The sequence below is a fragment of the Poecilia mexicana genome, unplaced genomic scaffold (assembly GCF_051168715.1).
Source record: "Poecilia mexicana isolate PSO_F unplaced genomic scaffold, ASM5116871v1 scaffold_19, whole genome shotgun sequence".
In the NCBI taxonomy this organism is placed as follows: domain Eukaryota; kingdom Metazoa; phylum Chordata; class Actinopteri; order Cyprinodontiformes; family Poeciliidae; genus Poecilia; species Poecilia mexicana.
In genome coordinates, this window is record NW_028263388.1 from 22,205,364 (window position 1) to 22,230,407 (window position 25,044).

A 25,044-nucleotide genomic window follows, 5' to 3' on the forward strand; every position below is an offset into this window, starting at 1 on the left:
TTTTTTTAACTAGTCTCAAATTATTTGAAAGTCAACATATTTATGTTATTTCTCTAACAGAAACAGGCTAAAAATAAAATAAAACTATCTACTGTTTAACAGGAGTTTGAACCTTTCAGAACTTAAAGAGAACATGTCGGTAAAATGAAGGCTAACAAGCCAAAAAGGTTCTGGACTGATTCCCTTGTGAGATGAGTCAAAACTACAAAACAGTGAGAAAAGAAGCATGTTTTTTTAAGTTATGTTAGTTTTGCAGCTACACTGGGTGGAAATCTTTCCAGTTACGAACTGACCATAAATTCCTGTACTTCATTTTCCAATTAGCTGACAAGGTGGAAATTGTATGGAAATGAGAACAATCACATAGTTAGATATTTTTATTATGCCTGAAAAGACTAAAACTGCTTAGGGAATGTCTAAATTAGTATATAAGTGAAGCACTAGTTAACTTCTTGCTGCTGTAGATGTTACAGAATTAGACAAATATATTAAAGATATCTCTGAAATAACATGACCAAAAACATAACTGACCAGGCACTAATTTCTTCCCTTAATGTTTCTTCAATGTTAGTAAAAATTCTGACTTTGCAACTATATGTATACTGCTCAAAAAATAAAGGGAACACTCAAATAACACATCCTAGATCTGAATGAATGAAATATTCTCATTGAATACTTTGTTCTGTACAAAGTTGAATGTGCTGACAACAAAATCACACAAAAATCATCAATGGAAATCAAATTTATTAACCAATGGAGGCCTGGATTTGGAGCCACACACAAAATTAAAGTGAAATGTTCCCTTTATTTTTTTGAGCAGTATATATTCCATTGAATGTTCAGTATAACTAAACATGTTGGCCAAAATGTTGCCTTTAAACATGTTGCTATACCAGAGAGTTCATATCTGGTGGCAGCATGCTGTGCAGATATTGCTGCCTCCAAGTAATCTCTGTCCTTCACAACGACACATCTGCTTTTGACAATGGATACTTTGATCCTATATTTCTCAAACAAACTGCTTAGGGAGCTATTCCCCTCTACAATTTTTTGATATTTTCTTATTCAGTAGGATTAGGATCTTGGCTGTTGAAGGGGCAATTAAAAAAAGTCATTTTCCAAATTTTATTATGCTTTTTTAATTATTTCCAAATCCTTTTGGCTATATGTTTTGGTCTAAATCTCAGCCATGTGAGATTTAGAGTTCTGCCTCTATATTCACTCATGGGTGCATTGATGGTCTTGAAACTTCACTAAGCAATGCACAGATTACGGTTCCCTGTGTCAGATGAAGTAAAGCAGCCCCAGAACAAAGCCGCAGAAGCTATGGTGTTGTTTTCTTCGACAGCCTAAGATTAGAATTCCCCTCTTGGATTGGATGTGTTCCTGCTCTTGCACTCAAAAAGTTTTGCCTGATTATAAATATGCTCTACCTCCTCAAAAAAAATATTTTTTTTTTAAAGAGCAGAAGCCAGTTTTGCAAGGTGCATCCAATCTGCAAAAGAAAATTGAGGGTTCAGAGCATGTAAAATCTCCAAAAAACCTTAGAAAACACTGGTCTGAAAACATGTTGTCAACAAAAACCTGTGAAAAAGAAATGGTTGAACTGGATAAAATAAGAAAACAGCAGCCACAGAGGCACATCGAACATAGAAATGTTGAACTTTCTTACATCTCTATCAAGAACTCGTCCAGTGCTGTTCAGGTAAAGAGACTGCCTGGCAGGATCTAGAATCACCCAGTAGTTGTAGTTGTCTCTTAGAGACAAAGAGATTGTACGATCTGGACCCTCTGCCACACCATTGATCTGCATGTTCTCCACCAACAGTGTTCCTGAAATACAAAAAAAATATATAAATGTGTTTAGTCCTCAAACAAGCTTTGAGTTTGAAGAAATCTAGATGATTTTTTTAAATAGCAGAAAAGATCGATCATAGGTTTGAGAAAACAAAGCTCAAACATTTTCAGCCCATGTTCTTCTCAATTTATCCGACATATTTCTTTTTGGGTCATGGGAAGTAGGATAGAGTTATATGCAATGTTGGTAGAAAATGTGTTTGAGAGTAGGTTAGAGGTTCACGTTCCAGCATGAAACTAAACATATAGCCAGAACTACAATTGAATGGTTTGTATCAAAGCATATTCATGAGTTAAAATGGCCCAGTCATATTGAAGACCTAGATGTAATTGAGAGTCAGTGACAAAACATGAAAAATGCCTTAGCTTCAATCTTTCTGGTGCAACTGAATTGGAATTATGAGGAAAAAGCTATGATCCTCGCTATGATGCCAAGCTTCTTTTCAGATTAAAGTAAAATAAATGGGCTGGACTCATATAGCACTTTTCCAGTCTTCTGATACATCACAAGAAGCAAAGACTTGCAGTTTTAGTAAGTCATGCCTGGCTTGAATGTGGAAGTTTATTTTCTCCCTCTTGGTTACCTTTCTGAGTTAGTGTAATGAATCTATATAATATATGAGTTTCAACTTCGAGGTGAGTAACAGAAAATATCACTTTCAAACGTTTTAGATATTCACATTTTCTGCGATGTTCATTTTGTATATATATATATTAAAAAAAAAAAATTCCCTTCTCACCCTCCGCGGGTGGTCTCTCTTTCATCCTCTGAGCTCGGGTCCTCTACCAGAGGCCTGGGAGCTTGAGGGTTCTGCGCAGTATCTTGGCTGTGCCTAGAACTGCACATTTCTGGACTGAGATGTCTGATGTTGTTCGTGGGATCTGTTTGAGCCACTGCTCCAGTTTGGGGGTGACTGCCCCGAGGGCCCCGATGACCACAGGCACCACTGTGGTCTTCACCTTCCAGGCCTTCTCCAGTTCCTCTCTGAGGCCCTGGTATTTCTCCAGTTTCTCGTGCTCCTTTTTCCTGATGTTGTGGTCACTTGGTATTGCTACATCCACCACAACGGCTTTCCTCTGTTCTTTATCCACCACCACAATGTCCGGTTGGTTCTCCATTACCATCTTGTCTGTTTGGATCTGGAAGTCCCACAGGATCTTAGCTCGGTCATTCTCCACCACCTTTGGGGGTGTTCCCCACTTTGACCTCGGGGCTTCCAGTCCATATTCGGCACAGATGTTCCTGTACACTATGCCCGCCACTTGGTTATGTCGTTCCATGTATGCTTTCCCTGCCAGCATCTTGCACCCTGCTGTTATGTGCTGGACTGTCTCAGAGGCCTCCTTGCACAACCTACACCTTGGGTCTTGTCTGGTGTGGTAGATCTGAGCCTCTATTGCTCTGGTGTTTAGTGCCTGTTCCTGGGCGGCCAGGATGAGGGCCTCTGTGCTGTCCTTGAGTCCAGCTTTCTCCAGCCATTGGTAGGATTTCCTGATATCAGCCACTTCAGTTATTTGTCGGTGGTACATCCCATGTAGGGGCTTGTCTTCCCATGATGGTTCCTCCAGCACCTCGTCCTCTGTTCCCCATTGTCATATATATATATATATATATATATATATATATATATATATATATATATATATATATATATATATATATATATATATATATATATATATATATATATATATATATGATGCTTTTCTGTTTTCTTTTCTCTAAAACACTTTGGAAACTAGTTTAGAACAGCAGAAGAAAATATATATTTAATCAAGTTTAGACTATTGGAAGATACACCAATTTAGAAAAGAAAAACACTTCAAATAATTGAAAGCTAAGTCTTTTGTAATAAAGCAGATGGCATAGATGAAAGAACTTTTGACTCCACGCAGTCAGTTATGGAGTATAATTAAATCTTGCAAGATGCTTTGAGAAAAGTAGAAGCTGGGAGACAAGTCTTATGAATTCTATATTCATTTTCATCTTTCATCCAGAGAAATAGAAAAACAATTAGCTAAAAAATAGGAAACAAGGGATAAAACAGGGTTAGTTTAATACATCTGAGAACAGAAAAGTCTTGATCGAGCTGAAAATGATGCTGTCAATAATACCTGAACATCCTTATTAGAATTGTTATTAGTTTTAATTTGCAGCTGCATTGTTAGAAGTCCAACCCAGCCCAGGCCAGGGATGTGATTAAATGTACTGCTAGATTTCATTTGAATGACTGTAAGATTGATGAATCTACTTTAAAAAGGCTGACTGGTTGGTTTACAACCATTTGTAGCTCTATAGGTTTTCTATTTAACCTTCTCCATCCTTGGTCAGTTCGAGGGATGGATCCATTATCCCAGCCTATTCCTGCTCTTGCATCAAGAACAGAATCACACATTGCTTGTTATTCTTGAGTATCTCATGGATAGTTTATCTCATTGAGGTTAGTGACGCATATCACAGCCAAAAGAAAGAATTTTAGATATCAGTAACTGCTACAAATGACAGTATACAACATAAGGCCTGCTTCACTGCACTCTGAGCAAATGATGCGATGCCACACTGCGGTGTTTGGGTTTGTTAAATTATGATGGCCTAAATTTTTATAAGACTGGAAATCAGGACACACCATAATAACAGAACACCCTCAAAATAGTAGGCATCTATGAATAATTTTTCATAGTTGTTTTAGGTCAGTCAGTTATGATCTTAATCATTCATGAAAAGTCCATTGAAAAACTCAACTTTCTCACATATATTTTTTTCTAAATTTGGCATTAAGACGTTGAAAGTTAGGCTTGATTAATTAATCTATTTTACTGTGGCACAACTTTTATGAATTGACATCTTTAAATAGATTTTTCCAAATTAGTTTGACATTGTTAAGATAGTGGTGGAAGTAATGCACGCTACAACTTCTAAATTTAGCTCAAATTGTTAATTACATAGGCACCTTATTTGTAATTTTCTTTAATTACATTATTGATTTATACTAAACTTTCAACTTTAAATTCTCCATTACAACTTAAATTGCATTTAAAGCATTATGGTACCCCTCTTTGAATCTGTGGCATAGAAAAACATGTTGCTAAATATCTCAGCATCAGTTTTTAAGCATCTGACACTAAAATACAGGATTCAAGAACGTTTCTAGACATGTCTAAAAATTACAACTCAACTTAGAGGCATCAAACTTACTGCAGACATGCAACAATGCAGCTAAATTTATTCAAGTGCAACTCAGAAACTTCAGCAATGATTTGATAATAGCATTACTTGATGTCATGCTACTCTCTGCAGATCCTCCGCATGCCAAAGGCTTGAAGTGGTCCAAAAGATGATTGCAGACTGACCTACTTTATGATTAATTCTGCTAATAATTATTTCAACACTTAGGAGGCACTTATACATATTGTAGAGCGTTTGGCCGCCTGTATCCCAGATAAAAGCCACTTGTATCTGCGATACAAGCAGCCAAAATTAGCTTCCTCCATAGGGTGGTCAGATTCAGCAGACACCTTTCATCTAAGGGGAGCTCAAAGTGGAGCTGCTGCTTCTCTGTGTCAAAAGCATTTGGTTTAAGCAGTTTGGGTATCTGATCGGGATGTTTTCTAGGTGCCTACTTTTGGTGATTTTTCATGGCTTGGGAATGCTTCGGGGTCCCCCAGAATGAGCTAGAGGGTGTTGCATGGGTGTTCCCTCTGGGAGTTGTTATCCACACAACCCCTTTTGAATAAGAAGATGGACGGGAAGATGGAAATGTCATCATCAAATCATCATTTGAACATTACGTATCAGGTGATGTTACTGCAAAAAGCAACTTCCTGATGTAGTAGCAGACTTGTTCTTTCATCCCAATACACACATACTCATAAGATGTAACAAGACTTGATGCTTCACAAAATATATCCAGTTTTTTTTTCTCTTTTCGACCCATTAAGGCATATTTTAGATACTCCAGCAAATGTGGCATGATAAGGAACAGCATAACTGAACCTTCAATGATGAAATAAACACACAGCATTTCTTACACATTACTTCACCAAGCTAACTTGTATGCATTCCCAAAAATACACCATAATTAACATAATCACTAGAAAATGTCAGTGTTTAATCCAATGGAACAGGACAGCTGAATGAGATGAAACACAAGTGCTTGACTGTGATGGATGTGATCATTATGTGAATTTATTTGGAAGCTATACTGAAATGTTATTTGAAAGATGACAGTTATTCTTCTAGCACATGGCACAGGTAAAATAAGTATCCACTTGAACTTTTTATCTCAGTGTACACTGTGATGTGGGCATTGAAAATATTAACAGCAGATGATGGTAACAATACACATAATTTAGGATTTATAAGTTTTTTTTTTTTAAGTAGATCAAAAATGAAAGTTATAGCTAAACAAATGAGAATGACATGATTTTTTTCATTAAGTAATTTGTGCAATGCAGGTTCAAAGACATCTCTTGACTAAAAAAACATTTCACGTCATTGTTGAGATGTGATTTTGACCGATTCTTTCACACTGTGTGTTCTTGAGTGTTCTCAGAGTCCTATTATGCAGTCTGATTTTCAGCTTCTACGTATATTTTTAGCTGCATACGAGTTGGGTAATAGACTGGGCCATTCTACTAGCTTTACTTTCTTTCTCTGACATCAATTAGGAGTTTCTTTTATGGTATCTGGCGCTATTATCTTGCTTGGGAATCTACACCTTGTTTCTTTCTTTTCTCAATGCAACCTTCATTCAGTTAAATTAACTTAGCATGCTATTTCTACCTGCAAACTTAAGTTTTGGCAGGATGGATTTGTGGAGTTTTGCAGGATCATTTTGCCTCCAATTATAGTGTATGCCGTGTCACTCAAAAATGTCAGGTTTGGCCTGAAATATACGGAAGTCTCACTGAAAAATCACAAAAATGTATCTAGTAATTTTGGTCTAGTTCCTTGTGAAAATATTTTAGCACACTTAAATTAGACAAAACTAACTTATAAATAACTTTTATAGAATACTTAAAGTATAACAAAGAGGTACAACAAAAGGTATCTTAATTTGAAAAAAACAAATCTGTAAAAACTTTACATGTTTGACTTTGTATTACTCAACATACAGGAGACCAATTACCAGGCCTTACATCATGCATTATTAATCAATCATCCCGCTGCATCCTATCCTTCAGTACATTATCACAGAGTGGAGCTTTTAGACCACAAACTTAATTTTCTGCCAGTGTGCCCATGATTTTTTTTTCTGATTGTTGTGCACAACAGAGGGAAGGATAAAAAAAAGCACTTGGTATTTTCATTTTTACTGATGCAAGCAAAAAAGATAAAAAAAAAAACAGGATATTATTAGACACAAGCAGAAATAGTGGTAAAGGGACCCTAAAAAAACAATTTATAACTTGTCCTCTGTGGTGTCACCAATGAAGAAAAATAAAGACCAGTGTTTGTAGGGTATTTTAGGATGGAGATGAAAGATAATATCAGAGACAAGAACAGAGATTTACATTGGCAAGGAAAAGTTGAATGCCAAGCGGGATTGTTTGCTTCTGTGTATGAGTCGACAAGGGGGGGCAGAACATAATATTTTTGGTCCATGTGCATAAAACCATCTGTGCACAACACAAACACACATGCACTGAACAATTTCATATCTGATCTGGCAGATATAAAATTGGGTCATGGCCTTCTGTGCTGCCATGGAAACCACTTCAAATACACTGCTGTGATTTGTTGATTTTTAAATAAATAGGGAAATTTTATTAAATTGGTTTCCGTATGTAAGAGATGGGTTGTAAAACCAACTCATTAAAGGAATTTGAATTTTACCGTCTAGCTGCTCCCCTAAGTCTAGGTCCCTTTGGGGTTTTTAAATGGAAGAAAAATCACCCAGATACACACATAGAACAGGAAAATAAGAAACCAACAATGTGTGCTGCTGTGTCTAATTGAACAGTGTACAGTGTAAAATATAAATAGGCTTTCTAAGCAGAAATCTTACTGCAAAGAACGAGACTGAATTCTGAGCAGTCTTGTATAAATTGGCATGTGAATTAAAGCACAGAGGCTGAATAGAGAATGTGGGAGTAACGATATAGAGAGAAGAACGAAAGCAATGTGCTAGAATGAGCACAAAGAGCGATTAAATGACAACATAATGCAAAAGAAAGAGAGAATGAACTTTACGATTGTGGATTAATAGATATTTTACAGAACATTAGCTAAACTGAACATTGCCACAGGGCAGGTTTGTCATGCAGATATAAGCCATTGCCTGAAAAGTAATGTAGGAGGGGTGGAGAAAGTCAAGAAAAATAAAAAAACAAAGCAGGTGAGAGGAGATTCTCTTATTAAAGATATGCCATAGAATGATTACAAATAACAGCTTTAATTGAAATACAAATATCTTGAAACTAATGTCCTCTATTTTGATTTAGATTATACATCTGAACTAACAGTGGGCCTTGCGGCTTCATCACATCTTTCGAGCTGAAATGGATGGGGATCAAGTCACCTCTTGCATTAACCACTTTCCGTTTCATACCTTTAACATTTAGCATCCACAATCACAACTAGAACATGCACAACCTGCCTAATAGTATGGCGAAGCCCCTACTAAACACCTGAAGCTGTACTTCTGACACCAGATCTGACACCAAGATCTTACTATCAGGACCTGTAAGTATTGGAACCTCAATATCCAGTACATCCCACAGATGCTCAACTGGGTTGAAATATTGGGAATTTGGGGGCCAAGTTAACACCTAAAGCTCACTGTTGTGCTTTTCAATCTATTGCTGAACCCTTTTGCTTTGACACGGGTCACTTTATCCTGCTGAACTGAGCCAAAACCATCAATCAATGTCATTTCTGTTTAACCCTGTAGACGAGTACACTTCAAAGTAATTTATAACTCATCTCTGTTGGATCAAACCACACAAACCAGCCTTTGTTTTTCACATGTATAAATGACTTTGTCTCTAGTCCACCATTGTTTCTTCCTTGGAACACTTTTATGGAAATCAACCCCTGTAGACTGGGAACATCCCACAACAACTGCAATTTAAATTTACTCCCCAATATATACCACACTCAAACACCAGTGAGGAGACAGGCAGTCGGTGTTACTTGTCCTGTGGGTGATCATAATATTATTTATGCTCATATATCAGATTCTATTCTTGGCCATGTGTATCTAATTAAGTGTGACAAAATGGGACCCAGAGTCTATGCAAAATAGCTTTGAGGGATCTCCTGCTAGTGGAAATTATTTATTGGAGTTGACCACAATCCTATTTGCTTAAATTTCACTATGAATAAGTTGTAGAAATGTTGAAGTAACAACTGATTATCCGGAAGAGGTTTGAAATATTCCAATGTAGATGGGTTGGGTCAGGTACTGAGATTTTAAAAAGTGAAAGGAGACAATGATTTGAGGTATCCGAGTGTCTTGTTGTATTATGTGGAACCCTTTAATCAACAGGACCCTCAATTCAGCTTTTTACCAAAAGTCCTGAATAAAAATGTTCATCCATTATCGAACTGAAGCTCAAGAACACTAGTATGAGGAAACAGGAGAACGATCTGAAACCACCACCTCAGGATGGCTAGAAGTTGAGTTGGTGTGGCTTGACCTTATTAAACAGACTGTTCATATTTAAGAACGTCTCCGGGCGACTGAATTAAAATAATTGCAGAAAAATAGCAGCTAGAAATTCCTCCACAGCAAGGTAGGGACCAGTTGGCATTTCTGACAAACACTTCCTGTCAAGAGTTCCCCAACAAGTTATTATAATTAGTGGAAAATTGCTTTTCATAAATGTTCTCGCGATACAAGCGTGGATCCCCTCCAGGTACTCCAGCTTTTCCCCCACAGACAAATATGCAGAAACATTCTCAGAAACAGTCTTCTGGCTTTTTAATTTATGTTTGCCATTGTGACTGTAATTCCTGACACTTTTTTAGATATAACCACCCTGAAGCTTAAATCTCTATTAAATCCGGGATGTTGTTTTATAGCTAGTTACATATGGCTTCGTTCATACAGACAAATCTTGTACTGAATTATACTTCAGCAGTCCTTTTAAGAGGATTACAAGATGAATACACACAAATACACAGTTTATAAAAATATTGTAAATGCCTATGTTTATACCCAAATGAGTCTTGTTGAACAACAAAAGGGAAATACTATCTATTTATGTCTATACTGATATAATCATGTATGCCCACACACTGAAACTACCTTAGTGTAATATTGCTCTGTTGCAAAACACTGAACAACACAAAATATGTCTTTAGCACTCCAGATATCCACTCCAGTATTTGGCATTCTAAACTAATATTAAAACATTTTCAATATTTAATGAATGACTTGTTTGCAGATGAAAGCCCAATATATCAAAACATGGATGTAATTCCCAGAGAAGGTGGGTGTAGTGCGGAAAATATTTGAAATCTTGTGTATTTTTATTCTCAAAAATAAAACATACTTAAAGAGAAAAAATACACTGAAAACTCTTATTGTCCATGTGTCTAAGCCAAGATGAGCTGAAAAACAAACCAATAAAAAGAGTCATAAAATGTGATTGTCGGAGTGGCCCGCATACAATCCAGAATTTATTATAAAACAAACAAGCGGTGGGATAAAGTGTGATTTTTGGATATTCATACTAAATCCAGTCACAAGTACAAACAAATTAAATCCCTCATATTTTATAGAGGGACTTAATTTGTTTGTACTTGTGACAGAAAGTAAATTTTAAAAACTTGTAGTAGTAGGACAGACTGAGCATAAATGTTTTAATTAGTTCCTCTACATAGAAGACGTGATCTACCTGCCTTAAATAAGTATTTGAATACTTTCAAAGACTTTGAAAGACTTTGACAAGTTCAGTAGATTCTTGGGGAGATTTTATGTGAAAACCTGACCCAAAGTAGAGCATTACAATGATAATCTAATCTCATCATTAATCTTACTATGAAAGCTTCATTTTTGTTCTTTTTTTTTACATGGAGACCAATGAACAAATCAGCAAGGACAAAATTTTGTCAAAGTGTAAAGCAAACTGGGCTGTAAGACAATATCCAAAGCCTTGAACATCTCAGAGGTCTAATCTAGGTCAGGAGACCATTAACCAAACAAATAGCCAAGAGGCCAATGTGTCAAATTGTTTGTTTTTTGGACTCAAACGCAGTGAGGCAGGAAGACAGGCAGAGTTGAAGCAAGATGATATCTAACAAGAAAACTGAAAACTAACATGAATTCAAACATAGTTGGCTCACAAAAACACTTAAATCCCAGGGAGGATGATTTATGGTACAGGATCAGGTGTATCTAATCCACAACATGTGTGGAAACAGAAGGAAACTATGAACTGAGGTAGCAGGGAACATGGTCATACAAATATACAAATTATATTTGGCTATGAACTCTGATTAAGGATATTGATGCCTCCAAAATGTTTAATTTGGGCTACAACCTGTTACCTCACAGCAGTGCATTGCATACAAAGGACTGAAAAAAGATTGATCAAGTCTAGATATCCCTAGACTTGTCTCTCATCTCAAGGGATGTTTGGCTGGTTGGAGGATCAGGGCCAGCAATGTGTCATTGGGTTGTCCAGACATTTTGCTGTATGGTCAAGATCAGGCTTGGGTGATTTCATCTATTCGCTACAATAGAATAAAGGGGAGGCCTCAGCAGAAGCTGGAGAAGGTTGTTTCAAGTTCAGGACTGCATGTTGCTATCACTGGGTGCAACATGAGGCTTGGATGTATCCGTGGCACCGGATTTGTGAGTGCTATAAAATCTGGAAAGAATGAATCAATGAATGTAATGCCTCTAAGATTTTCCTTAGACATTGACACAGAAAAGCTGTCTCTGTATCTTAAAGATAAACTCTGCAAAGTTTATCTTTAAGTCAGCTGTCTTAAAGATCAGCTGTCAAGATGTCAGCTGTCAGAAAATTTAATATGGAGCAGGTTTGACTCTGAATGTCATGACGTTTGTACAATGTACAATCTGGACGAAAGAGGTTCTGGTCTGGCGATATTATAAAACTGCACAAGCTCCCTGGTTTCAGCCAACAAAACAGAATGATTTATTTGATTGTCTTACAACTGCATTCAGGATACAGTGTAGAGGGATAAAACTGTCCACTGTTGTGGACAGTTTGCTTGCAGAAGATACATGGTTGACCAAACGAAACTTAGAAAATCTTATTTACCTTGATCTAACAATCTTTAGGCATTGGGAATCAACAGAAATAGAAATAGTCAAGGGCAGGATACCTGTAAGGGAGGACAATGCATATATATGCTTATCTTGTTGTGATAAAGCCTAATTGAATGGATATAAACTTGTGTACTGACATACAATACACAGAATAATAACAGTTTTATTATCTTTAATTATTGCACTCTCTGTGAAACTTGTAAAAACGAGGAGGATTATTTTAGTAGGCTGGCTCTTATGATTGCATTTATTCAAGATAACATTGCCTACAACATACATGTGGGTGGTTTTACAGCAAACTCATCTGGGCTTGGAACCTGTTGAGAAGTGTTTGCAGTTTCCTTTTTTTTTAGGAAATTCTGTTGACTTTACAACAGATGCAATGTGATGCTCGTCTTGCAGAAAGTTACACTTCACAGTCCACAGTATATCTTCACTATGGATCATCAGCTTGAAATATCAGATAGACTTTTGTGGTTTGTCATTTTTGGTTTTTGCCATTAAATTCTCCAATGGATTCCATTTTTGTCCATTATGTGTCATCGTTGAATCATGAGCACTGACCTTTCCCAAGGCTGGTCAGACCTGCTGTGATTTAGATATTGTTCTGGGTCATTTTCTGTCCTTATTTTGTCAGAGGACTCTTAGATGAAGATGATTTGGTAGGCTGGTCACTGCTGGCAAGATTCGCCACTGTTCCATGACTTTTCCTTTTGCGGATAATGGCTCTGATTGTGGTTGGAGACGTGTACAAATGCATGTCTATGGCTTTGGGACTGCCGCCTGACAAATAAACCTAAATGACTGTGTTTCATTTGGTACAGTTTTTAAATTGGGGGAATGTTATTTTTGAGATTGTTTAAACTACTTCATGTTAGATTTTATTCAAGTTAATTCTTTCTTTTATATATATTGCTGTAATCAGACTTGAGTTTGGGTGGAGATCCTGAACCAGAACCACTATTAATTAATCACAATTAAGAATTGACCAGAGAGGGACCCATTCTACACAGAGCTTTCTCTGGGTGCTCAAGCTGCCTCCAACTGCTAAAATATGACTGTTACACCAATTGGTCACTCCAAATTGTGTGTATGTATCAGTATATTAACATTATAAGAGTATGTATAAATTTTTTTTGTTTTGTGGAAAGTTTTTTTTTTTGATAGGATTATTTTATCATTTTATCATAATATATTCCATCCATTCAGAGCTGTTTTAATTGAAATTCACAAAATCTTTACTGTAAAAAGATCACTATTGAGCTGTGGTATTACAAGAAGTGTCTTGGCCAAAAACCACAGTTGCACAACCAATAAACAGCACTGTCTCCAAAATAGCACACGCTGGAATGTAAAATAAAAGGGTCTTAAAACTGACCAGAGTGTGATTAAAATGTAACGACATCAGTTCATGCAGTGCAGTCAATGCTAAATGTGTTGGCCTCTCATACATTTCATTTTGTTTCACGTCACCAATTACAGAGGCATTCTAATTTGAAAATTAGCATAGTTAATTGTCCTCATCAGCCACAATTCCTTATGCAACTCTCAATAGATACATACAGAGGGCAACTCAAATCACTAATTAAATTCCCCTCAATATTTCATTAGCTCTGTCTAATTATCATTTTTTCAAACAAGTACGATAATGGGGAAAGATCTGATGGATACTTGTGGTCAAGTATCTGGCAGTGGTTAAGCCCCTCTACATTTTGCATTTTGTTAAACTGTCAGCCGTAATTGAAAACGGTATAATTTCTGTATTCTCTTCCAAGCTTTTCCAGGATGAATCAATTAGCAGGAAATTAGTGTTCAGGGACACAGCTGACCCAGAGGCTGCTCAGTGTCTATGCCCATATCGATACTGGGCTTCATGGCTGTTAATGTGATTATCCATTTTGCATCCGACTTCCATCCACATTTCTGTTCAAATCTAGGGATTTAAAGGGTAGGATAAAAAACAAACAAAAAAAAAACTTGTAAAAGTATTCATACACCTTCAACTTTTTTTCTGGTTTATCACAATAAATATGGGAGAGAAAGCAAACATGTGGAAAAGGGGGTGAAATGTCCTTCAGGACAATAAGTAGAAAAGCTCCCATGTTGGAGCAGCTGACCAACTTCCTTAGGGTTTCAGGTAGCAATTGAAAGCTAAAGGCCAGTTTTAAAAAACATGTTGCTTTAAATTAGGCTGTTGCGTGACGTTTTTCCAAGAGGGGAAAATGTACTTTAACATCTATCAAATAAAGTAAATAAGAACACATTTTAATAAACACATCATGCTCTCCTTTAGAAATACTTTGTTGGAAAAAGATACATTTCTCTGCACCAGTAACTCAGAACAGAGTGTGCTGTAAGTTGGTTGTTGAACTGACAGACAGTCTGAATGTAACAGTGTTATGATACATAGCTCATTTTCATTAGCTCCATTAATGAGGGTTTAATCTGCAGTAATTGCCGAGATAGAACATTGTGAAGGCAGCAGACTGTCCACAGAGCTCATCCATATCATCATTCACCATTCAACATCTTACATTCCGGACAGCGACTTCTTTACATGTTTCAGCTTACATTTCTGACACTATTTAGTGTTTGTCTCTGAATCCTAAGAACTTTATTTGGTGAAGATGCTCTTCTTTTGGGAGAAAACTGCTCTCTATTTAATTTTGCTTGCAAAAAAGTTTGCTGCCCACAAACTTAAAATATAAAACTGTCACAACCCCCATATTTATTACACTATGCTGATGAACTACAGCACTAAAATTGATAGCATTTTTAAAAGGAGGAATCAAGTCCAAATGAAAAATTACACAATATCATTCCCGCAGTATAAAAAAAAGCTTACCAAGCAAAAAACAAGCTCCTGTTCCAAAAATCGATATTTTAAGCTTGACTGAAAAACAGCAATCCCTTACACAGATCAGAACTGATTTTATAATAGATGAATGTTGCTAACTTTGAGCTGGAATGGCCTTTTACTTCAATGCAATAAAAAAAATGTAGATTTTATTTCTAAACTGAGTCAGTGCTACGAGTACAACTAATTTAAACCTGGCCCTCCAATTCTGTTAGGAAGTATATCCTGGCAAAATGATGCTAGAAACTTTGTGATTACTACAGACGTGTCTGGTTTCTCTGCAAGTTATATTAAATAAATTTACCAATTTATTAATTGGTTAGCTAACCAATTAATAAATGAATGTATGTAGAGTTTTGTAAAATGTATCTGTTCTTGATTTTATGACACCATTATGTGTTCAGACCAAACAAATTCCAATATCAAACAGAATACAAAATGCAGTTTTGAAAGGTTTCTATTATTCATTATAGGGAAAAAAGCTTCATGCAACAACCAGAATAATAACAGAGCAAAATACAAAGACCCATCTTGACATCTTGAAAACCCCTAATTTGTGACTAAGTTAAAAGATTTCACGTTTTAGAGAACAATACACTATAACATGTAAAAAATGGGGAGTTATCTAATCGTTTGTCAAAGTCTTTCCTTACCAAGTCAGGAGCAAATCGTCATTTGAGCTGAAATTTTCCCCATTTTGTTTGTCCTGATGATTATTAAACTACAGAAGGAAAAACTTGGTGCAAAAATAAAGCAAGAAATATGTTTAATTTGCTCAGATCTGTTTTATTTGATAGGATGTTTGCATATACGTGTAATTAGTGAAATCTGCAATGTAAATACAGTGTTGGAATACAGCAGACAGCTCTGTAATACATGTACAAAATGTGGAAAAGACAGGAATTACTTCGGGAGTCACTGCCCAACTTTCTCATGAAAAACTCAATTTAAATGTGGAGTAGAGATGGAAATTGAGAAGAAAAAAATCATTTTTGCAAAATGTCCATGTCAGTATTGACTGGGCTTGAATTCCTGACGCAGTAAAAACAGACTTAAATGAAATGATGCATTTCGATCGTCCATGTGTTTTTCATTCCAAGTTCCTTTTACCTAATTTAAAGAACTGTTAAGAATTTTCTGATGCATTAACCTTAGAATCATTATTTTTTGTCCCATAACTGAAGATAACTTGACACACCAGATGGTTTGATATGCACACCTACTGAAGCTGATAAGAAAAGAGCAGAGCTTTTAAAAAGTATTTGGCAGATTATGAAATGAACCATCTGTTTATCAGCAGTTTGCTCAGGAGACCCTAAATAGTAGAACTTAACATTTTCATTTTCAGCAAGAGTTTCTCCTAAAATAGCTATGACAGACGCAAGGACATATATAATAAAGGACAGAAAGTAAATGTAATCAAAAAATGATTAAACACTTTTTTATTATCGCAGAAATTACTATTGGACCTTATTCTCCAATTTCCATCAAAGGAACTGCCTTTTGAGGTCTGTAACACCTGAAGCATGTCCAGATTGAAAACAGCTCTGTAGGAATGAACAAAGCCAACATGAAGTAAGAGATTTGTCTCTGCAGAGAAATAAATTCACATACTGATCCTACCGCATCTAAAACGAGGCTGTGTTGGGTTTATTTATTCAGGACCATGTACAGAAACATTATTCTCACAGGAGAAAAAGATGTGGAGCCAGATTTAGTTATTGACCAGTTTCCAGTTTTCCTTAAGGAAGATCAAATGAAATAAGAAGATATGAGATGAAGTACTTGGATATATATCCCCCCTCCATTTCTTTATACTCTGACACATTACAGGCACTACTCTTAATGCACATTACTGGAATATTACTTGGTAGACAAATGCAAAGTGGTGCATAACTGTGAAGTTGGAAGAAAAGGATCCATATTCTTCAAAAACGTAAAAAAAAATCAGTTTTAGAAAGGACATGCATTTAGGCTCCTGGTTTAAAATTGTACAGAATTTTGCTGAAGTTGCAGCTGCTAATCTTTTTAGGATGTTTAGTATTTTTACAGATATGCAGACTTTGCAAAAAATCTCAAGCTTAGTCCAGAAAGTATAGGAACATTGATTTTCAAGTGGTGCCAAACGGTATCAATTAGATCACATATGTCAGAGTCAAGGCCCGCGGGCCACATCCGGCCCGCGAGAAGGTTTTTTGCGGCCCCTGGGATGATCTTGATTTATTATTAGAACCGGCCCGCAGACCGCAGCAAGCCGGCACCCCGTCTGAAAAAAAATATCTTCCTTATTTGAACTGTAAGTAGTTCTTTAAATGTTCTGTGAGATGATGTACTTACCCATGTATCCATAACAACCGGAACTTTCAATATCCACCAAGTTATTGCCGAAATATACCGTCTATTAAACGAGTGCCCCCCGGATTAATTACACTCTCTGCAGCTGCAGCTGCGAAGTTACCGTATTAACCCGATACTTGCTGGAAAGTGCAACGTCTCCCCTTTCAGAAACCGTTGGAATTTTTCCACTTAGCGCTACGTGTGGCGGAATTACGGTACTGCAAATTTAGATGTGTTGCCGGCGACACATCTAAATTTGCAGTACCGTAATTCGCCGGCGACACATCTAAATGCCTTGACTCTGACATATGTGGATTAATAGATTTTTGCACTTTATTTTATTGTATTTCAATCCAATTATATTTTAAAAATATTTCAGTTGTGTCTGTTGAAAATTAAAGATTACTGACAGAGCCATAAGAAAATATTGCTTTATTTATCTGATCATATTGGAATATATTTGTTAGGTTTTCAGTAGGTTCAATTAGGTTCACTAGACTATATGAGTCATTTAAAAAAATTTCAATGAACATTCGATCAGTCCGGCCCTCGGCTTGTAGCTAAATTTTTTATTTGGCCCTCCGTCCATTTGACTTTGACACCCCTGAATTAGATGAAGATCCTGGCAATTCCAATAAATGAATATGATTCAATATATTCCTGTCCACACTAACTCTCACTTTATGCTTAGAGGTGCTGTAAGGTGAACCTGCCTCAAGTCTTTTGCAGACTAACACGTTTTCTTCCAGGATTGACCTGTATTTAGCTCAATCCAGCTTTCCAGAAAGTTTGATTTTGGTCTAATCCCACCAGAATAACTTCAAAAACATTTCTTTAAAGTTGTTTCATTGTGTACACATTCAAGGTTAACTGGTCAGGCAGTGATTTAAGAGGTGTTTACACAGTCTATTTTAAAATTCTCTCCTTATTTATCTGTGAACTGTGGGGTGTCTTCTTCGGACGTCATCAGGAGTTTGGTTTAATAATGTCCTCACAAAGCACTTACATTTGTACTTGGAGTAAAATATGCAAGGGTTGGATCACTTACTAATGAGTTGACTGAAGGGCAGAAGAAATGAACGTACATCACAATTTTCAAAAATGTTAAAACCAGGTATTCTTTTCCATTATTCTCACTTTTATGCATTAATCTAGGTCAATTACAGGAAATTATCAGTTTGCAAGACGAAACGAAGAAAAGATTAAGGGGTATCAATACTTTTCCAGAGCACTAGAAGGCATGCCTTTATTGTCAGGTTGTACAGAAAATTGTCTTGCAATGTCAGTTGAGTAGCTAGAAGTGAATGTGTATGTGTTCCTCCTATATAGAGTAAAAGCTGATATTCCACGATGGGGATCCTCAGCCTCAGGGTGTCTTTAGAGGAGTTGTTAAGGAAGAATGTCTGCAGAGGTTGGCTCACTACTGTAGAACAAATTGTAAATAGCCTCATTATCCTGGTCTTTGGTTAAACAGCAGGTCCAAAACCAGACCAGATCTCCATACTGCAGGATATTCTGAACTGTAGTGCATCTGTTATACGGCAAGGATAATTACTTTAGTAGAACAATTTACTAGGTAGTATTTCTACAATAAAAGTAAACAGGCTTTTATTTTATATAAACCACATATGTGCTGCATTCGCACAGCCAAAACAAAACACTAACCAGTCTGTATAAAATTGTGTTTGTATTTTCACTGAGGTTTTCCATGTTATTTATGTGAGAAGTCCCAGTATATCAATATTATCGCTTATTTTAGTTCACTTTCGCTTTATACTGAAAAACACTACAAAGACTTATTAGATGTTTTTGTTCTCACCATTGAATATCAGAATGATACAGTAGGAAAAAAAGCAAATCCCTGCATGCAGCTTCCCCTTCCAGCAACATGTACTGCATATGGAAGAAGAACTGTTGAAAATAGTAAAAAGGGTGAATAGAAATTGCATGAATTTCTCCACAGTAATGAACAATCAACAACACTAAGCAATCAACAGATACCAACAAGCTGTGGGGATAAAAGGAAACGCATGTCTGATGTTTCCATGCTAATCTCCGGGAATGTCGGTGTGGACTGTTGTGATCTGCACTTGTTTGCTATTTTCTGAGACAAAACAAGGTTTCTAGAAAAAAATTAAATTAGTAATCAAAATTTTAGTGTTATGCTGAGGCAGACATGCAGTGTAGTATAACACTTGTATGTTTGTTCATTAATTGCTTTTTATCTGTTATTTATTTTTGGAGAAAGGCTCTTGTTGCCTTCATTCGTCCTATGATTTTTAGTCTTGTCTAACAAAGTGATGAGAGGGTTTTTATGTTCCGACAAAACTACACGTTCAGTGATGCAAAGCAAAAAGCCCGGTTGAAAGGAATTTTAATTATTCAGTTTTCTCCTCAAATCTGCAAAAGAATTCAACTCCTGAGCAATTAAGAGAATGATTTTTGATATGATGAGACAATTTAGACCAAAATATTCTGCAGTCATTTAATCCTGCTTCGTGTGCATGGTAAAGTCTACATTTGACAAGACTTTCAGACACATATTCCAATAGTTTTATAAAATCTGTCATCGGTAAGTGTAATCAAACTGAGAATAGTCGGTAGGTGTTAAAGTTTGGTTTCTAGCATCTAAAACCAGATGTTTACATACATTATTTAAAAAAATAATAATCCCCCACCTCTTTGTCTGATAATGAATCAAACTAAACTTCTCTTGCGTTAGGTGATTTAGCACTAGGAAGTCATGTTTTGGCCAAGGTTGTATATTGGTGTAAAGCGGCTAAAAACAGAAGTTATGGTTTCAAAACTGCAAGAATTCTCACCAGTACTGTTCCCAATGCAACCGTGCCAGATTACGTTTTCTCTGGTTGCTTAAAACATTAAGTAGTGCAGCACCTGCCCTGCCCAGCGTGTTGCTCTGCACTGACAGTAAGCTGGCTTAAAGAACGACACTGAAGACCAATTTGTCTGTGTGGAAATGTTTTCAGGTCACATAAAACTTAGAGAATAAAGGTTTGAAATCCAGTAAACTGGCCCCAGGAAGAGTAGCTGATGCAGCATGCTGCTGATGCTAATGGGGGTCTCAATAAATATAAACACTGCTAACGGTTTTAAAACTGCATTTGGTAAGCTGCTGAATACCTATGTTTCATAAAGGCAATGAGGTCACGTATTTACTGGTTGTCGAATAAAGTAAAATATTTAATATGGTCAAAAAATGGTCACCATTATAATATAACTGAAATGCGTTACACAGAAACACACACCAATTACTACGGGTGTTATTTAGAAGGATTCAGCATGTTCTTAGGCAACATTTAATAGCAATATTACCAAGCAAGGGCTCACAGTGGACCACCGACCTTTTTGTGATGTTTTTTTATTTGCAAAATGGGACTCAAAATAATTCTAATTAAATCCACCTATTTGCAGATTTTTTCATGGAGAAGAAAATGCAGCTTGGGAAGGTAAAATGCCTCAGCATAACTTCACTAGACATAAATTGTTTTTTGACCAGAAAGGAAGGAGAGCTCCAGAAAATGCAAAAAAAAAAAAGAAGAGAAAAATTTTAATTAAAAAGAACATACAAGAAGAAAGGCAAGTAAATCTGATCACCTGGAAAACAAACTTTTAATTTACTCATATTCCAAGAGGGGAAAAAATACTGCAGAATAAACACAATCCTTCCTCTAAAGTTATAATTTTACTGTCAATTTCATCTCAACTCCTCAAAGTTCATATTTTAGGAAATAGTTTGACTGAGACAAGAACATATATTCTGCCTTACAGTGTGCCTGTTTGGTGTGGTGCAACAGTCAGCAACAGCTGCATCCGAAAACAGCGAAGAAGCCATCAAAGGTAATAAAATTTAACCATCAGCAAATCAGAGGCTCAGTAATAAAGAGTTAATTATATCACTTTGGTGCACTGGTCACACAGTGATTTAGGTCATTTCCTCTGCAACACAGATTGTATTTAAGTGATACTGTTGGTACAAGCCTAATGAATTAATGAGTTCAGGCTGCATGCCAAGCATCATCTGGTGCTTAACACAACCTACTGAGACAAGGCAAGGATGTGATATGCAGACTGAGATCTTTGTTAAAGGGTCGAACAAAGACGTGAGTTTGAATAGGTTAAGAACAGACATGAACAGACTTCAGCTTCCTGGGCTGAAATTTATTTTATCACATTCTGAGGAGCGCTAACCTACATGTCTTGGATTTTTAGGTATTACAAATTTCTCTCTTAGAATTACAAATTATATTTATATATTTTTAAAACATTTGTGTTTTTATATAATTTCTATATTTTTTTTAACATGAAAACTGATTTCTACAAAAAAAATTGATAAAATTATTTAACATAAAACAAGTGATTTCATAAATATTAAGCCCTTTTAAAATAACTGACCAAATGCATCAGAGGTCCAGCCAAATGGTGATAGTATTCTCACAGTGAGTGGAATGGAGATCCCCTGACTGCAGTAACTGTGTTTCAAGTGAGTGACCCCTGTGTCTGGAAGGTCCATTCACTGGTAGTCAATATTCCTGACTACCGTTATAGCATTAAGGGGGGAAAAAATAAAAATCACTCCAATAAAATAAGAGAAAAGTTTTTGATAAGTTGACTAAAAGCAAAGGGAATGGAGTTAATTGGGAGTTCCAACTAGACAATGATCTTTAACATAATTTTTTTTCCAAAATAGAGAAATCTGGAATTTTGAATCAAATTTTAATGCTTGTCAGTAATGCTGAAAAAGCAGGTCCATGCTAGGAAACCAACCAACTTCTAAGGACCTTCCAATTCTAAAAGACAGTAGTCAAATATCCAAATCTGAAATACCACAAGCTTTTTGATTCAGACAAAAACATGTGATCAAGATGCAACTTCCTGTGAGATGTTACAGCAGACACAGGTGTGCGATCCTGCATTCTTCACTTTTGAAAGCTGTGTTAAATGGAGAAAAAGCTAATAAAATAAAAGATATATATATATATATATATATTTCCTAATTGTTTATTGAATTCATTACAACCTCCAAAAGTGTTATTTAAACCTAAAGTATGAAATGATAGAACACAGCAGTACTTTACCATTGGGGCTTTCTTCATCTATGGCCACGATGGTAGCAGGAGGACCAGAACGGGAGAGTTTACATTCTGAAAGGATAAAAAAAAAGAGTAAGTCAAGATAAGATTACACTAATACCTCCATGGGTGGGTTTTTTTCCATCTTCAGATCTACTATGTTAAAAAAAGGCAATATAAAACTTTATTGGGAACACTGTGGGTGGTTTTATTTGATAAGCACTTAGTATTTATGAGAAAAATGATTTGAAAAAGGCCCTGAAGTGTGTACAAAATGCTGCAAGGACAACAGCAATAAACTCATAAAGATAAATAAAGCATGAGCTGTGGCACATATAGTCTATAGTTTATTAACCTCGTTGTTCTCTGTTCAGTGAGAAAGCATATGCCGTAAAAAAAAAAACACACAAGAATTTTATAACTTACATGTAATGTAGTATAAAACAAGGTGAGCTAAGAGAAGCAGGAACCGACAGTAAAAACAGATTAAAGTAGCGTTTTTTAAGAGACGGGCCTAATCCACTATAACCATCTCCGCTGGGTCAGCAGGATAAATTAACCAGTATGTGAACATGTTTAACGAAGGATGAAAAAGGGAGATCAGTCTTACCCTCATATTGCCAGTCTGTAGATAGTTACAGCCACACCACAGCAGGAAGGAGGGAAGGAGGACAGAAGTCAGGGAGGGATTGGAAGAAAGAAAGATCAGAAGATTAATATTAGAAAAGATAAGCAGGGTAAAAAGAGGCGTAAAAAAAAATCTGTCAGCAGATTTTAAGAAAAAGTCAAATACAGATGTGTGGACACAAGTCAATGTATCAGACTTCCCTCACTTATTACGACCTATTAATACGAGGGGGAAACATCATTAACCTCGGCTGGAGGCATAAAATTGTCACATTTGCAGTAAAATGGCTGCCATCCACATATCCTGTCCTTGGCAGGATACATGAAAATAAGCCACCTGCATTAAGCGACATCCCAACGTCGCACTACAGCTACACAGAACGGTCGGGAAAATCCCAGAGGAAACCTGGAAGATGGATATCTGCTCACCGAGAAAATAGACTTCATGGAACAATGATCACACTCTCTCTTCCTCTCACTAGGACGCTCTACGTCGTTTTCCCCATTATAACACATTACTGTGTGACACAGATGATTTCAGCAATCATCTGTACAGTTTATTGTTTTTAAGAGGAGCAGAGAATAAATGAGTAAACATTGTGGTAAAAAGGAAAAATGCATATAGGGACCTATAAGAGACACCTGTGAGCATTAGAAAACAAAGATGTTTCAAAAAGCTTAGCATTACCCAGCAAGAATATTGAAATTACTTACACCCTTCATATAAAAGAAAATTTTGCAGGGAAGTGGGGAAAATATCTATGCATATCTCATAAAAACACCACAAGAAATAAAATACTCACAGCCTTCAATAATCCCCAGAACCAGAACCAAACGAGGAGAAGCAGCATTCAGCTTCTACGCACCACAGATTTGGAACAAACTTCCAGAAAACTGTAAAACAGCTGAAACACTGGGTGCCTTTAAATCTCAACTTAAAACCCACCTGTTTAGAGTTGCTTATGGCTAAATTAGGGTTAGAGTCCTTGTCAAACGGCGTTTTGACTAAAGTCCAAAGGGTTGGAGTCCCAGTTGAAGGCGTCTCAACTAAAGTTCTACAGCTTTTTTATTTATCTTTCTCACTGTTTACGTTTTAATGATGTTTTTTAAATCTCTTTCTCGTTCTCACTGTTTATTACATGCTGTTTTTATTTTAATTATGTAAAGCACTTTGAAATGCCTTGCTGCTGAAATGTGCGATACAAATAAAATTTGATTGATTGATTGATTGTTTGATTGATTGATTGTATAATATAAATAGCACAAATTAGTATTTTTAGAGGAAGAAAACTAAGATGCAAAATATTTGGTGATAAAAACATATTTCAAACCCAAATAAGTAACTAAAACTAAGTAGCATAGCATGGAAACAAGATATTTTCATTAAAAAAGCTAAGAACATCAACCTGGAACTTGTTTAAAAAACAGAGTCATTCTGCTCTGTGCCATGGTCTCCAGACAGGCTCTTCGATTGATCTTCCCTATAAGATGAGGTTATCCTCAGTGGGTTAGATAACGTATCAAAATTCAAAGCGGAATGTTTAACAGGGGATTTAATATGAACTCTCTTATAGATCTTTGTCAGCTTTCATGCCGCTAAGTTTTGAAAAAGTTAGAACAGAGAAGTGTTCTTATAACAAAGCAGAGCGCATACAGTACAACGTCCTGTATGTCAAAAAAAGCATGAATGAACAGTCGTTTGAGAAAAGTAGAAAACGTTTCCGGAAAAACTAAAACCAGGTCTTCAGAAAGCAGTTGGGAGCAGTTTATGTATTTGATTGAGTATTTAAAAACTCCCAGCTTTGCCCGGAAGGTGTTGGATGGTCATAAGAGTCCAAATTTTAAATTGAGAATAGAAGAAAGGATAGGATAGTAATATCCCTTATTTTCCCCACGGTGGATAAATTCAGGTCTACCACCAGCGAGTTAAAGGTAAATGAAAGACTGCATGGAGTTTAAGGTCAAGCCTGAAATTCAGCTGTTTCTCAATGCAAACACAACTGGCTCGGTCCAAAGAAGAACGAGGATGAGC

At 36.3% G+C, this 25,044-nt stretch overlaps 1 protein-coding gene across 1 annotated transcript in view; it reads right to left on the reverse strand.

Annotated features, from left to right (window-relative positions):
• The window catches only part of LOC106927976 (protocadherin-15-like), a 134,790-nt gene extending 132,976 nt beyond the window's left edge, over nt 1-1,814 (reverse strand). The window contains exon 1 of the mRNA XM_088001069.1: nt 1,673-1,814. Within this exon, the coding sequence (XP_087857195.1) occupies nt 1,673-1,813 (141 nt within the window). The 5' untranslated portion in view covers nt 1,814. The remainder of the gene's footprint in view (nt 1-1,672) is intronic.
• Nucleotides 1,815-25,044: the final 23,230 nt, after the last annotated feature.